Source organism: Physeter macrocephalus, chromosome 3 (genome assembly GCF_002837175.3).
Source record: "Physeter macrocephalus isolate SW-GA chromosome 3, ASM283717v5, whole genome shotgun sequence".
In the NCBI taxonomy this organism is placed as follows: domain Eukaryota; kingdom Metazoa; phylum Chordata; class Mammalia; order Artiodactyla; family Physeteridae; genus Physeter; species Physeter macrocephalus.
This window is the reverse complement of record NC_041216.1, coordinates 21,897,960-21,914,032: the sequence shown is the minus strand read 5'-3', so window position 1 is coordinate 21,914,032 and position 16,073 is coordinate 21,897,960. Positions and strand designations below refer to the sequence as shown.

Here is a 16,073-nt window from a genome sequence, read left to right as displayed (position 1 = left end):
ATATCCTTCCCTCCTTTATCAAAGATAAGGTGACCGTATGTGTGTGGGTTTATCTCTGGGCTTTCTATCCTGTTCCATTGATCTATATTTCTGTTTTTGTGCCAGTACCATACTGTCTTTGCCTTGGTTCTTATCAGGAATTTTCTTTCTCTGAGCTGGGATGGTTTTACAGACTTTCCAAAATGCCCAGGCAAGCTTTGACAGGCACCCAATGTGCATGGCATAGTTTGTTCATTCTGCCCAGAAAGATCAGACATTCAGCACATACTGATGGAGGCTGGTGACTGCATAAGGGCCAGTGCACTGCCTGAGCCTTGGATGGGGTTTTGCTGATGGCGAGAGACGGCAACCGGTGACACTGGGGAAACAGCAGCAGGTCCCTATGAAGTGAACACATTTTCTGGCTTGGCTCTTAACATCAGTTTACTGCGGTGGGAGGTGGGGGCTACTTTAGGAACATGCAGAAGGGAGAATCTTGAACCAGAACACACAGTACTGTTAAATTCTCATAGTTGCGAACCCCAGAGAGAGCTATGGATGACAGCTCTGGAGCCCGTCAGCCATCAGTTTATACGTGTCCCCCAAGAAATGAACTGTAAATGCATATTAGCCCTACAGATAGGCAAGTGGGAAAGGACACAGATTCTGTGACTGCTTTGTTACCTGAGATCACCTAGGTAGAAGTGCCGGTGGAATTGGGGGAGGGGGAAAGGTAGATTAAGTAAACTTTTTAGTTTAAATCAAGTGGATTCTAGAGGGTAATTAATCTCAGACTTTACGTCTGAGATCTGATCCTTTTGCATGTGAGTGAACGTAAGGAGACACAGCTGGGAAAAGCCCCTTTTTTCATTTTAGAAAAAAAAAAAATCTCAAAAAATAAAATTCTTTAAAATCCTAGGAGGCAGCCCAGGAGTTTCTAAGGAGAGTTTCTTGAAAGCTCAGAAGCACAGTTGGGGAAGAGGAGGGCAGAGAGAGATGAGAAGGGGCCCAAGGAATGGGTCTTTGCTTTATTTTCTCCTGGTTAGATTTTCGGGTTTGGCTTGTTTTGCTTTGACTTGATTTGAAGATTCTGGTGTCTGGGAATAATCTCACTGAAGAGGAAAATGAGTAACACTTGGTCAGTTTATTTACTGTACAAACTGCTCACACACATTCATTTGCAGAGCGCGTCCTATGGGGGTTAGGTGGCAAGTATGCAAAGAGAAATAACACATAAAAAATGACCACCCTCCTTCTCCCACGCAGAGCTCTCAGTGAAGTGGGAAAGAGACATGTAAACAGATCAATTACTGTGCCTACTGATGAGTGCTCTACAGAGGTGTGAGCACAGACACACACACACACACACACACACACACACACACACACACACACACCTCTTCAAATAGAGCTGCTCTTAATTGTTTTCTCAGAAGGTTTGTTTCCAGGACAGCCCTTTTCCTCTTTTTTTGGTACTTGCTTACATACTTTTTTTATTGAGGTGAAATTTATATAACATAAAATTAACCTTTTTAAAGGGAATAACTAGATGGCATTTAGTCCATTCACAATGTTGTGCAACCACAACCTCTCTTTGTTTCCAAAACATTTTCATCACCCCAAAATAAAACTCAGTCCCTGTTAAGTAGTTCTTCCCCATTCTCCCCTCCCCCCAACTCCTGATAACCACAAATCTGCTTTGTCTCCATAGATTTACTATTCTGGATATTTCATATAAATGGAATCATATAATATGTGACCTTCTGTGTCTGGCTTCCTTCACTTAGCGTAATGTTTTAGAGGTTTATCCACATTGTAGTGCATGTCAATACTTTATCCCTTTTCATGGCTCGGTAACGTTCCCTGTATGGATATACCCCAGTTTGTTTAATCATTCATTTGTTGACAAACATTTGGGTTGTTTCACCTCTGGCTGTTATGAATAGTGCTTCTGTGAACATTTGTGTACAAATTTTTGTTTGAATATCTGTTTTCACCTCTTTGGGGTATATACCCTGGAGTGGAATTGCTGGATCATATGGGTAATCCTATCTTTAACTGTTTGAGGAACCAGCAAATGGCTTTCCACAGTGGCTGAACATGACACCCCTCCCTTGAAGACCCACAAAGTTCTATTTTTGATGGTTCCTCCATAACGAAACTGAAAGACTTCAAAGAACTAAATCCTGGTTTACCAAACTACCAACCTGTCTAAGTGCCTTGGTTGGCCCAGTGGCTCAGAACTTGTGCTTATGAGACTAAGGTCAGGGGTTCAAGACCCAGCTGGCCAGTTAGCTGAGTAGAGTGGACAAGTGAAAAATTAAGTCTGCTGCCACAGGCTCCACTGTCTAACACCATCCTGCTCTCTCAAAAAAGCTTGTCCGTGCTCACAGGGGGACGGAGCAAGAGTGTGTTTTTATGGTTACATATAAAAGGAAAAAAAAAAATCTAGCATCCAAGGCACAGTGGGACTAACTTGGAATCAGATGACTGCTACTTCCCGTCCTGGTTTCACCTGATTTCTGCAGGCCCCTTGGGTAAACTGCTTCACCCTGCCCGGAGCCTGTTTCCTCACGTCTAAATTGGGAATAATAACCCTTACTCCAAAGAGATGATAATGCCTCCTAAGCACTTTGCACACAGTAGGCTTCCAACAAATGCCGTTGAATCTGGAGGGTGAACAACCTCTGAGCCTGCCAGAGACCATCATCAGCTTCTGCAATTGGCTCTGAGCTGCCCTCCTGAGGTTGACCCAGCTGGAATGGTGGTGCACGTTTGTTCAGTTGTTCCGGGTTACACTGGCTGTTTTAAATGGTCCTATTTGCATGGAATGAAGCTTGCTATGGTAACAAGGTCTGGTGGCTGGAATCCAGGGCCCCAGTGAAAAATGCAAAGCCTGCGCTCTGGGAGAAAGAGGCCCTTGATGGGTGTATCAACTTTAAGGTTACCTCCGTTCTCCCAGGAAGAAGGAGCAGGTAAACTGAGGCAGCGGGGCCTCAACACTCCTACTCCCAGTAAGAGGAGGAAGAGGGAAGCCCCACTGACGCCTTCCAGTCTTCCCTCCTGGTTTGCCCCCCCCCCCAATATTTCGCCCAGCTAAGAAGCTTAGGACCACCTTAGAGGCACACACTGGTTCAGGGCGGTGGGGAGGCCAGAGCGCCACTGATCCACCCTGGGGAAGGACAGGGTGCTCCTTCGGAGGAGGGGGGACAGCGCAGGTTGGGGCGGCGGACAGTGAGATAGCCCAGCTTCCCGCTGAACAATTCCCACCCACCTTTCAAGGAACCAGCAAAGCAGGAACTCCACTTCGTAGCTCGGGCATGCGGCTCCCCCCTCCGGAGCTCCAGCCCCGCTCCCCTCCCGGGCCCCTCTTCCGAACACCCCTCTCTCCCAAGCACCCACCGCCTCCCCTGCCCCTGCGCCGCGCTAGCAGCGAGTTCGCCAGGGCGGGGGCCGCCTCACGGCTCCAAGGAGGGGACCGAGGACTGGCCTTGGAGCTGGCGCCCCCCACCCCTAGCCAGGGGCGCCACCTCGGCCCACGCCGGGCCGCCGTCAGCCGCCCTCGCCCCCCGGGGCGTGTGTCCCCGAAGTCGGGGGCGCGAGAGGCCGAGGCAGCGGCCCCGCCCCCGGCCCGGGCCCCCTCCCGAGCGCGCAGCGAATGGTAGGCTCCACGGAAAGAGTGCGGGCGGCGCGCGGTGTCCGTCTCCGAGCCGCTCTCGGCGCCGGGGTCTAGGCGATCGCTGCTCCTCCTCCTCCTCCTCTTTCTCCTCCTCCTCCTCCTCCTCCTCCTCCTCCTCCTCCTCCCCCTCCTCCCCCTCCTCCCCCTCCCCCCGCCGCCTCGCTACCGCCGCGGATCCGGCTGGAGGCGCCGCTGTCATTCCTGCGCCGGAGGAGCCGGCGCTGCCGGTGCCTAGGGGTCGGGGCTCGGGGGAGCAGGGCCGCGGGGGACCCAACAGGTAGAGCCGGGGGTGCCCGGCCGCGCGCCCCCGGCGCATCATGCAGCTCTTTGTCACCTCTCTCGCCCCCAGGCCAAAATCCTGAGCATGATGGAAGACAATAAGCAGCTCGCGCTCCGCATCGATGGGGCGGTCCAGTCGGCCAGCCAGGAGATGACCAACCTGCGAGCCGAACTCACGGCCACCAACCGGAGACTGGCGGAACTGAGCGGCGGCGGCGGCGGCCCCGGCCCGGGCCCGGGAGCAGCGGCCAGCGCCTCGGCGGCGGCGGCGGCGGACTCGGCGGCGGCGAACATGGAGAACCACCAGCGCAGCGCGCAAGGTAGGGATCGTACGGCGCCCGGGGCGGAGGAGAGGCGGGAGAGCAGGACCCGGACCCGGAGGGGGCCGGGGACTCGGTGCCCCCACGGCCGCGGCGAAACCGCCTTGCATTGTGGCTTGTAACCCTTTTCGGCCGGCGGTGGCCGGCGCTGCTCCCCTGCTGGGAGTTGCAGGCTGCTGTCATTAACGAAAACCCGGGCGCAGCGTGCACGGGTTCACACGGTCACGCCTGTCCTGGCCAGCGCGAGCGAGGCGCAGCCGGCGCGTCCCTACCGGCAGCAGAAAGTGCCCTTCAGATGGCACACAGCCCCCAGCTCCGTGGGCAAACTTTTCATGCCCAGGCCTTTGCCCTCACCCGCGGCAGGGGTGAATGCCACAGCTCCCCCCGGTTCCGGAGGCTCCTTCCTTTGGAATGACTCCCGGAGAGGGAGCTCCAGACTCTGCTGCCGCGTTTGGGGTAGAGGATTGGACTGGTTTGCACTTTTCTCCACGGATGCCAAATCCCTTGTCTCGATTGCATCTGGACTTTATTTTCTCCCCATTTGAGATCGCTCAGGCAGTGGAATATATCGATGCAACAGTAGATGCTGTGCTCAGCAGGGAGTTTAAATTTCCAGCAAATATAAACACTGTGAGCCCTTTCCAGGGGGGGAAATCTTAGACCTCAAAGGCTGAGTGATGGGCTCCTGGCGAAATGCAGGCGTGGATGGTGGGTTTCCAGGGAGCCGCCGCTTGAAGGGACTCTTTGCAGTTAGGAGGAGGGAAAAAAAGGGCAGTCTGTGTTGACATTGCCAGCGATGAAGCTCTGAAACCCTCAGGCATGGGTTGAAGGTGGAGGAAGCGTCCAAGAAAAGAAAAAAAAGAAAAAAAAATACTGTTCGGTTTCTGTGAATTAAAAAGTAAAAGGGTAGGCTGGATGTTCAGGATGTCTTTTCCTTTTTTGCCTAATTGCCGTTTAAGAAACATTGTCACCGGTTATTAATATCATCTGATTGTAAACGAAACTGCTGAAATCCAGAACATGACAGAAAAAATATCCAGTCCAGGAGGGCCACTTGTGTAAATATGTCACTTGATGAAGTATGAGCTACCAAAGGCTCAGTGGCTTAGAAAGATTTTCTAGTTTTGTTGTTATTTCAAAGGCTTCTCCTAAGTGTTGAGAGAGAGAGAGTCTGTTTTCATATTAATGCCTTCTCTCCATCAGCTTCTGTTTCCTCTTTACCTTCCTGGGGTAGGTGTGCTTTTTTTTTTTTTTTTTTTTGGTGTGAGATGTTAAGCCTGAACGTTAGCAGTGTATGTTCAATTCCAAGTCAGATCTTAACTTGGTACTTCAGGAGTCCGTCAAGAGTCTTGGGGCAGTAATTTGGTACCAAAGTAGCATGACGTTATGGTGGGAAGGTGTTGTGAGCCTGGTGCTTGCTGCACCGTTTTCAAGGTGGGTATCTGGTTATTCAATCATTTATCCCTTGTTATGTCATTGTGTGTGGAAGATGCTCTCTGCTGGCACCTGGGCAAAAAAGGGAAGTTAGACTGCATGGTCATGCTTTACTTTGTATAGGCAGGGGCTCTTTCAACCTTAAAGAAATAGCGCAGAACTGGCATTTTGCTAAGAATCAAAAGCCATGGTAAGGGGGACCGAACAATGCTAGTTTATTTCCCACCATCCACCCCTTTCTCAGCGGAGGAAAAGTTAAGTGGCTTTTATCTGAGTCCTGGGTCTAGCTGCAGTCTGAGCACGCTAAGGAGGTCGGTGCCGCAATGATCTACACGTTCAACTTGGAAATTGTGATACTTGGCTGATGGTTAAGTTGTTGTAGTGGAGCAATAGGGGACTGTTTCCTTTTTCTTTTTTCCTACAAAAATGCACAAGGCTGTGGAAATGGAAAAATGGCTTTTGGATTTCTTGATATCCCTAAAAACACACAAAACCAGCAGCTTCCTCGTATTCTTAGAAACATGCCTGCCCAGGCCAGGGGCTGTCTGTGGGTGGTTGGATGAAGGATGGTTTTGACTTTTTCCTCTGTGTACCATTGGTATTTTTCAAAACCTTTACTAGGGGGAGTTTAATGATTTTATAATCAGAAAATAAAATGTTGAAGGTTTTAACTCAGCTTAATGGTTGGCCGCGTGTCCCTCTAAACTGATGTCAATCTAAACTGATGTGGTGGTTGAAAAGAAAACAAGACCCCCGTATAAATCCAGTGGGGCATCGTTTACTTATATCTGGCAACAGTTCCTCAATACAGTACTTTTTACATTATTTAGCCTCTGCGAGTGTTTTGGGGTTTGTTTTTATTTTGTTTTGTTTTGTGTTGTGTTCTCATGACATGTGGCAGCATTCTGCCGGAACCGAGACCTTCTGCAGAGGTGGTCTGGTAGTTTCTTTTGCTAGTGCTCTCGTATTCCTAAAGGAAAGCGCTGGGCTCTCTCAAGTTAATTTCAAAGTGTGGTTGATTGGCTTTCTCATGCTTCTTTGTCGTATACCTCCAGGAAGGCTCACAGAAGCTCAGTTCCTGGGGGTTCCTAATTCTTCCGAATTAGCCTTCTGTTTTTCTTTTGTCTGTGTTGGGGCAAGCCAATGGGCTCAAACCCTATGAGTGTTTAGCGTTATTGAGTTATCACTTTTCAAATCCAGGTTTTGAATGAAATGAGTATCTTTCAAAATGCAACTGTAGAAGTCACCTTTTAACTAAAGGACATTGTGTACATATTAAGTGCATGCTAATTTCCTTTTAATAATATTAGCCCAAATGGTTACAGGGAAGAGTCACCTTTTGCTCTCCCTGCTGAGAAACTGTTAGATCCATTTTCAGATTTTTCTGTTAAAAAATTTTTTGTTAATAAATTAAAGAAGCTCATCAATCCACCAGTGGATGTTTTGTTCCAGTGAGGATATCTGACAGTAGGTAAGTTGATGAAGAAAACTTGGGTTTTCCTAGAGAGTTAATGCAGTGTGTCATTTAAACAAAATATTAACTTGGTTGGTACCCTCTGTGAGCTGGCATGGTTGCTACGTAACAGAGTCTAGAAAGTGAACTGCTGAAAATCTGGGCTTTCGGCACTTTGCAGGATCTTCTTTCAGAATCTGTGTTGAAAGAAACGCTTGGCAGCCAGCCCATCTCCTCCCTCTCTCCCTGCTTCAAGTGAGTCGGATAATCCCTAATGAGGATGCTGGCATGTAGAGCACAGGGCATCCGCGCAGGGTGGCACATCTCAAGGCTCCAGAGCTGCCTCTTAGGTTGGTGGGGTCACAACTGCCTTTGACAGGTGGACAGAGGAGCCTTGGAAAGAACAGAGCCAAGCAGTTGTTCCAATTTGTCTTGTTGTTGGTAGCCAGAGAACGGATTTGTTTAAAGTCACATTTCTAAGCTGTTTTCCTCGGCGTAACATCTCTGGGAAATGTGTTCAAAATGCTTGCTATTCTTTGAGGGGAAAATATAGCAGTTTGTTTCTCTGAAAATGTTTTATCTGATGAATGGCTAATATTAGATACAATTGGTCGCTTTGCTATGCATAGAATAAAACGATTAAGTTCCATCGTACCCAATTCAGAGAGGTGTTTAACTGTATTTAACATAAAATACCTACGCCCAGTAGGATGTATACCTACTGCCAATATTTTTGTGGTTTGTCTTTTTAAGGAAATAATTGTATTTATATGCCTATGTAAGAGGAAATGCTCATAGCATTCTTCTTGGGTGTTGAGGCCGTAACCGTTTACTGCATTTGTTAGATGGGGATGGGGAAAAGTGTCATTTCCTTACACCTTTGTAAATTTCCATAAATAGATGCAAGTTTTATTTTTTTTTCTCCCCAGGCATTAAAATAGGCTGTTAGTTCAGGTCTGATGGCTCTTACCTAGCATTGCTATAACACTGGAAACTCTTTGGTGAAGTATAAATTACCTTGGGACTGAATTGAATGTGTGAGTAGTCTGCAGAGATGCTAGACACTGTTGCTTTTCAAAATCAAAGCATCCCCTTTGGCATCCCCTTCCCAATTTGTTCTGCCTCTACGTACTCTTGTTTTCCCAAGCAGACGTTTATCTTTTTTGAGAAGAGGATTTTCACGTGGCAGAGAGGATGGAACAAAATGTGGCGGAATCTCCGGGGCCTTCTGTTAGCTCACCTGTAAGTTACAGAGCTCCTCCGGTACCTATGGCTTGGTTTTCCAGCCATATCAATGGGCTGAAAGAGACTTGTCAGTCTTTTCCTAATCTGGTAGGCTGTCATGAGATGGGACTTCAGAATTCTTCCTGAAAATCACCATGCGTGGTCACAAAGAGAATACGTACAGATCAGCACAGCGTGGTTGAAATTAGTTATCGATTGACTGTTATTTACTGTCTTTCCATTGTCTTTGGAAAATGCCTTTGGAGGACCCCCTTAAGTCAAGTTTCTGGTTCTGGTTGATTTCACACTTCCAGCCTTTCAGGATTTACTGAAGTTTTTCAAAACTTCTTTGATACTAAGTTTGAGCCAATCTGATTTTTATAATAGGAGCCTGGTCACACATCCTCCCAGTGTAAGACAAGGCATGTTCTCCCCATGCCGTTACCCCCTCTACTCCCCAAGACTGCTGGCACTTTTGAGGAATCCTGTAGCTTATAATTTGTGACTTCCTGGCTGCCAGTGAGCTTCTAGCAGATGGCCTTGGCAGGTGGGGAGTGCTCGTTGAAACACTGCCTGCTCGCCATGCAAGTCATATGGGGCCCAGAAGGTCAAGCCTGGGTCCTGGCCATATTCACTGCATATTTCATTTAGATTTATTCCCGAGTTATATAGCTAAGGAAAGTGAAATCAACATGAATTTCTCAGTTCTTTTCAGACCTCTTCCAGTAGTGGTTTCTGTGAGCATTAGTGCTTGGCTTCTCACCCCCTGCCATCCATCGGGCAAAAATGGAACTTGTTCTGCCTGCTGAGGCCAGGGAATGGGTTTTTAAGTGATCTTGTAAATGAAAATTAGTCCATACTGTTTGGGCTGGATATTAGGGTGAGTAACACATGGGATGACAAGGGATGCTACCAACAGCAGTCACTGCAATGTCCTAGTCATCGGAAATGCAGGCAGAGAGGGTTCAGGCAGAATCATTTAGGAAACGACAGCTTCCCTGCGGCCAAGAGGGTGAATTCAGGGCAGCTAAGTGTCCCACTGGCTCTTGTCACCATCCTCAGGGTCCCCTGCCAGGCCCGTCTTGACTGTGGAGAAGCTGGAGGGCGACCAGGCAAAGGAATCTCTTCTTCTTTCCCATGTGGTTCGATGAGACCAGAACATTCTTGCTTGTTTGATGCAACCTCGGATCTCGGTGGCAGACTCCAGGCTGTGCTCTGTGGGCATTCTTGCTTCCCCCTTGAAATCCTGAGCTGCTAGAAACATGAAAGAAGCTGAATGTAGTTTTAATGAGTTTGGCAAGAACAACTGTTTGAGCAGGTGGCTTCTGTGCGATGGGATATCATTGGTTCTCAATTTGTTTTAGTGTCTTTGTTGACTTGGCCTTGCTGGACCTTTGGGTCAGACTTCTGAAAAGCCCCTGTCCCCTTCACCTTCCAATGAATTGAGACCCTAGCACGAAAGCTCGTATGGAGCTTGTAACAGGCAGGTCTGCCAGCAAAGTGCCCCCGAGGCCTCTGCCCCTTCTGTGTTGGGCAGTCAGGCTGGGAGGATGGAGAGAAATGGAGGGAGGGGCTTCCCGCCCAGCTCCTACCCCTTCTCTCCTCTTCCACCAGAGCAAGCGCTGGAGTGAAGGGGATGTGAAGGCCTTCCATTCCCACTATTGTCTCAGCTCTACAGATTGTCTGAAGTCACGTGAATCGTTAAGAGCAAAGTGCCCGCTAAAGGCAGGTGGGTCCAGAGCTCATATTTTACACTCAGCTTCGCCACTTCGTTGTGGTTCTCGGAGCTCACCTCTTGGGTACATCACAGACACTGGGGGTTCTGGAACCATCCTGATACCATGTAATTTTCTTTTCAGTGAAGGTGAATAGTGTAATGTAGGACTAAATTAGAACTAGTTTCAGTGCTCTGTCAAACTTTTCAATAAATAATAACAATAAGGACGTCCAACATGTCAAGTATTTTCCCTAGTGTTTAACATGCATAACTGTATCTGGAGCCCAGTGAAGTGACAACTGTTGTGCCCATTTTTGAAAAGAGGAAACTGACTGGGACTCAGAGAGGTTAGGTCACCTGTCTACCATGACATAGTAATGACAGCGATGGTGATGATGGCAGCAAGCTTTGACATAGTCTTGCTCGGAGCTAGGTACTGTTCTAAGTGCTTCTCTGAACGAATGCATTTAATTTTTGTAATGACTTGTAAGGCGGGTATCATTGTACCCATTTTATGTATGAGAAAACCGAGGCACAGAAATGATCTATTACTTGCCAAAGGGCCGTTAAGTGACCAAGCTCTGACTCTGGAGTCCATGCTCTTACTCATCTCACTTTGATGCCCAGGGTCACTCGGCTGGTAGTGACCGATCCAGGAATTCAAACCCACCGAGGCTCTCCGCTGTTTAAACCTGTATTGTCTCCTAAATCAGAAATATCTTTCGGTTTGTTCATTAGGAAAGTTGACGGAGCTATAGGCTTGTCTCCATTCTTAATTAATGTTTTCCTAAACTGATGATAATTTCTGGGTCCTTATATGAAATCATAGGGAGGCAGGAATACCTCTCCCTTAGGTGTGAGGTTAACTGACAAAGAGGGAATTGGGTCCTGCTTACAAGGTTAGCAACCCACGGGTCACTTGTCACCAATGAAAAGAACCATATTGATCCTGGCGCTGGGGCCTCCTGCTTCTCAGACTTTGTATGCATTCTCTCTTGGGAAGGATGATTCCAGGCAACGCTGGTATCCTGTGGTCCTATTATTCTCCCTCCTACCCATATCTTTCCCTTTTCCGAGTTCTCTCCCAGTGGCCTCGGTGGCCCCCAGTGGCCCAAGACCACGCCCAACAAAAGACCTATAACTACTCACAGATTCCTTTACACTAGGGTTTCCCAGTCTTGGCACTGTTATCATTTGCAGGATAAGTCTTTGTTGGGGGGTGGACATTGTGTGCATTGTAGGATGTTTAGAAGCATCCCTGTCCTCTGCCCACTAGATGCCAGTAGAACCTTCCACACCCCAGTTGTAACAACCAAAAATGTCTCTAGATGTTTCCAAATGTCCACTGGAGGCCACATCATCCCTGGCTGAGAACCATTTTGTATGCCAGGCATTAGAGGAGACCCCAGTTGTGTCTTAGGATGGCGGCTCTGTGAGAGCAGAGAGTTTCATCTGTTTGTTTTCTGCTCCATTCACAGCACCTAGAACAGTGCCTGGCACATAGCAAGAGCCCAGTAAATAGTTGTTGACTGACTGACTGAATGAATGAAACCATGATTTTTAAATTACAGAGTGTGTGGAATTCAGTCGACTTGTCATGTTTTACACGAAGATCATTGGTTTAATGATAGATGGTTTTAATTGTGTTTATTTGCCATATGTCAACACTCTTCTAAACCCTTTCCCTGTATTATCTCCATTAATCCTTTTAACTACCGTCTGAGGTAAGTACTGGGTTTGCCACCTTACAGATGAGAAAATTGAGGCCCAGAAAGGTTATGTGACTTGCCCAGTGTCACCAAGCTAGCAAGTGGCAGAGCCAGGATATAAACCCAAGTAGATGTGCCTCCAGAGACTGCCTGCTGTCCCAGCCAGGATGCTGTACAGCTTTGCATAGTTTTTCCCATTCCTGCCCAAGAAATCATTTTTGTTCTAAAGCTGGCATTGTGGCAATTATAGTTAGGATTTGCATGTCAGACACTAAGTCATTCATCGTGAATCCTCAGAGCTCCACTGTAAGAAAGATGCTTTGTCACTGCCAGAGAGTCTGTAGCCAGGAAGGATTGGTGTCTGGCCAGAGGTAAGAGGGCAGTTCAGTGGCTGAGCCGTGTTCTAATGTGAGAATCTCCCTTCTCTCTGCCTTGCTGCTGGGCTTCAGCTGGAGGGAGTCACAGAGAGGACTGAAAGTTTCAAGGAAAGGGGACAGTGGCCCCCAGAGCTTCTTAGCAGGGGGTTGACTCATTTTTAGGAAAAGGGATGTTCCAGGATCAGAACTGGGGAGCTGCAGAGACTTTGAAGATTATCCAAGAGAATAGTGATAGCAATAGCCAGCATCTGTTGAGGCTTTTTTTTTTTTTTTTTTTTCTGGACTTTCCCAGACTCTGGGGCGTGATTGATGACATTTTCTCATCTGACTTTCCTATCACAGCCAGTTAGATAATGTTCTCACCTCCATTCTACAAATGAAGACACTGAGGCTTAGAAAGGTTTAGTTGCTTTTCCAAGATCTAGACAGTGGTCTTCCGCTGGATTGGAACACAGGTTCAGCTGACCCTGGAGCCCGCCTGCTTCACTACAGCAAGAATATTGAGGACTACCCTGGTGGCACAGTAGTTAAGAATCTGCCTGCCAATGCAGGGGACACGGGTTCAATCCCTGGTCCAGGAAGATGCCAGATGCCGCAGAGCAACCAAGCCCGCGCACCGCAACTACTGAGCCCACGTGCCACAACTACTGAAGCCCGTGCACTCTAGGGCCCGCGTGCTGCAACTACCGAGCCCACGTGCTGCAACTACTGAAGCCCGTGTGCCTAGAGCCCATGCTCCGTAACAAGAGAAGCCACCGCAATGAGAAGCCCGCGCACCGCAACGAAGAGTAGCCCCTGCTCGCCACAACTAGAGAAAGCCCGCGCGCAGCAACGAAGACCCAACGCAGCCAAAAGTAAATTAAAAAAAAAAAAAAGAATGTTGAGATATTGTGCCAGGCAGCACAAAGGCATGCCAGGAGGATGGCTTTGTCTTTTTGCTTACAGACCAACCCTCCCACTCCCCTTCTTTTTTTCTTTTCTTCCTTTCCTCCTTTCTTCTATCTCCATCTAGCTTGAGAGATTGAGCACATAGGTTCAGGGACCACAGATTTAATAAGATATGGAGCAAGTTATCTTGGAGCTCTTAGGCTAGTAGGTGTGACTGACATGGAAGTATAATTACATTTTATAATAAAGGTCTAGACAGGTGTAATGGGAAAATAGATGATGAGGTGACAAACACAGAAGCCTTCACAGATGTACATGACAGTGGCAATATGTAAGAAAAGCATGCTGGGAAAATACATTAATTTCCCTACTAAGGTTAAACTGCCCATGAGAGATTATTAGAGTACAACTTTGGGGGTAGGTTGAGATTGGATACTGCAGAGAATAGCTGCTGGCTTGGACCTTCTCCCTCAAAGAGCATTTCTTAAGGAGAAAGAAGATGTGGGTGATACAGGGTTTAGATCTTGAATAATAGTTGGGTTTTTTCCTCCAAAGAGAACAAGAAAAGGTATGAATTTCAATGCGGGTATAGCTCTGCATCTTTCAAAATAAACTCACCCCTTGTATATATTATCTTCCTGGCCAAGGCTGGGGCTTCTTGTCAGCTGCAACAAATGAATTAGTTCATTTTCCTTGATTAACTTGAATTTTTTTTGAACCATTGAGGATGGTGTCTTTAATTCCGTAAGTGCAACTTGGAACACAGTGGGATTTATGTCACCCTTTCCCCCTCATTCTTGCCATTTGAAATTCTGTGCTCACCATTTCCTGACGATAGCAAGGTATGAAATTTAGAAATTTGATACTGACCCTGGAGAGTGCAGTTGTGGCACCACAGAGTTTGATGAATGATGGCTGGGGAGAACTGACCTGTGATTATATGTGTACTGATTATCTTAATTAATGCATTCATCAAGTAGATTGCTTTTCCTGTTCCTACAAGGTTTACCATGTGAAGCAAGAAAAAGACGGGAATATTTTTCGACACAGCTTTAGATTTGGGAGTTAACAGAAAGGCAAGGCCTGGCTGCCATTTTGTAGAGACCGTTAGCCCGTTAGCTAGCAGACGTGCTCGGATTGCCCTGTTCACAATTTGACATGGTACCAGGCAGCCCTGCAAGGAGGCATGTTCAAGTCTTAATGGAAGTCCTCTGGAGAAGGATCATTATTTCTGGTCAGATTTTCTACAGTGTGGGTCATTATCATGGACCAATAGAATAGAACCTTGTTAAAACTCAGCTGGTCAATTCATGGGTTGGTTCCACCATGGGATAACTCAAAACCCACCCTTCAACACTCTCAGTGTTATCACCTTGCCTCTAAAGCAAAAGCTTGGTCCAGCATCCTCAGTTCACAAAGCCAGTGCTCAGAATCCTTCTTCCAGGGTTCTGGTGCTTTTATCCACTCTTCTTTCCTTTGCTCCCAGGAGGCACTAGGGAAGCACTAGAGTATATCACTACCCAGATCTTTGTAGATCTTTGCAGTATACAGAGACTTGCACAGGCATTGTCTCTGTGGATCCTACCAACGGGCCCATAGGGTGGAATTGAAGTAGACACAGCAAAATCTATTTCTCAAATAAGGAAACTAAGGGACAGTGATTTAAACTGATTTGTTCAAGATTGTTGAGCTTTTTGTCATTGAACCAAATTCTCCTCTCTTTCTCCCACTGCAAGATCCCACTGTGACTGCACAATGGTGGCAGCGGGCTGCCCTGGAACTTATGATTGGGTGAGATCTGACCTGGCCTTGGCCAAGCCCTCTGGAGCATGGGCCACCCTGTCTTGTAAGACCTGGATGGTGACACCATCACCCCAAGACTGTGCTCTCATACTCTGAGCTCCCATCTCCAATGTCTACCCATGGCAAAGGGACAATCCAGTTTTACAGATTTAATCTTATTTTTTACACTAAATTCTTTCATCCTCTCCGTGGGGTTTTCAATCATTTGACTTCTCTCTCAATGACCTATCTTATTCCTGCCTGAATGTAGCGTTTCTCTTCTGCTGGCCTCCCTTAAAAGCAGTTAGGGACCTGTAAACCAGAGCAGGTTTGCACCCGGGGAACTTCCTGATTGTCTTACTGGATCTGGGAATGACTTTCGTATGGAGGACAATTTTTTCCACCTGACACCACCGTCATTTAGGGTTTTTGAATATGGGAAGCACGTCTGTGAGGGGACCTATGGTCTTAGCATGTGGATGTGTGTACTCTCTGAGTGTTGGGGACAGGATGTAGCCATCACAGTAAATCTGCCCAATTTCTCTCTCTTCACTGTCCCTTCAGGGAGACGCTTTGAAACCTTTAGGGTCTCTTTTATCAGAGTCTTTGAGTTAACATCCATCCAAAACATGCTGGTTTAAATTGTCCACCTAAACCGTTGGCTGTGTAGGCACATGTTCTCAATGCTGCTGTGGCTGTAACTGCCTATATAGTCAGCGGACCTCCTGCTCCTCCAAGTTCACATCTAGACCTTGTACTCAGATCAGTGGAATCTCATCCACACACTGAAGTCCAACAGTGTGGCAGAAAGCTCAGGGAAAATCAGAATGGGGTCTTTTGCTGTGCACCCAAGGAGAGTGGAAAGGAAGTATCAACCCGGAGGCCTCTGCAGCGCAGCAGACAACCCGCTGTAGTTAACTGACACCTAAGCAGCTAATCTATCGGCTGGCACCCTGATCTCTGTTTCATTTCAGTGTGACGAGGAACAGTTGCTAAAGGCTTCCCAAACCCCTGATAGCAAAATAGAAATAATATACATTTGAAATGCATTTGAAGATCTATTTATAATAGGCTCTAGAAGAGCAGAAAGTATTTTTAAGGATCAAAATATTTGCTCGGGGCTTCCCTGGTGGCGCAGTGGTTGAGAGTCCGCCTGCCGATGCGGGGGACGCGGGTTCGTGCCCCGGTCCGGGAAGATCGCACATGCCGCGGAGCGGCTGGGCCCGTGAGCC

The 16,073-nt window shown here is 47.5% G+C and overlaps 1 protein-coding gene across 1 annotated transcript in view; it reads left to right on the top strand.

Annotated features, from left to right (window-relative positions):
- KAZN (kazrin, periplakin interacting protein) overlaps positions 1-16,073 on the top strand; it is a 1,042,391-nt gene that overhangs the window by 720,724 nt on the left and 305,594 nt on the right. Inside the window, 2 exon segments of the mRNA XM_028487818.2 lie at positions 4,008-4,257; positions 5,380-5,386. Of these exon segments, the coding sequence (XP_028343619.1) occupies positions 4,023-4,257; positions 5,380-5,386 (242 nt within the window). The 5' untranslated portion in view covers positions 4,008-4,022.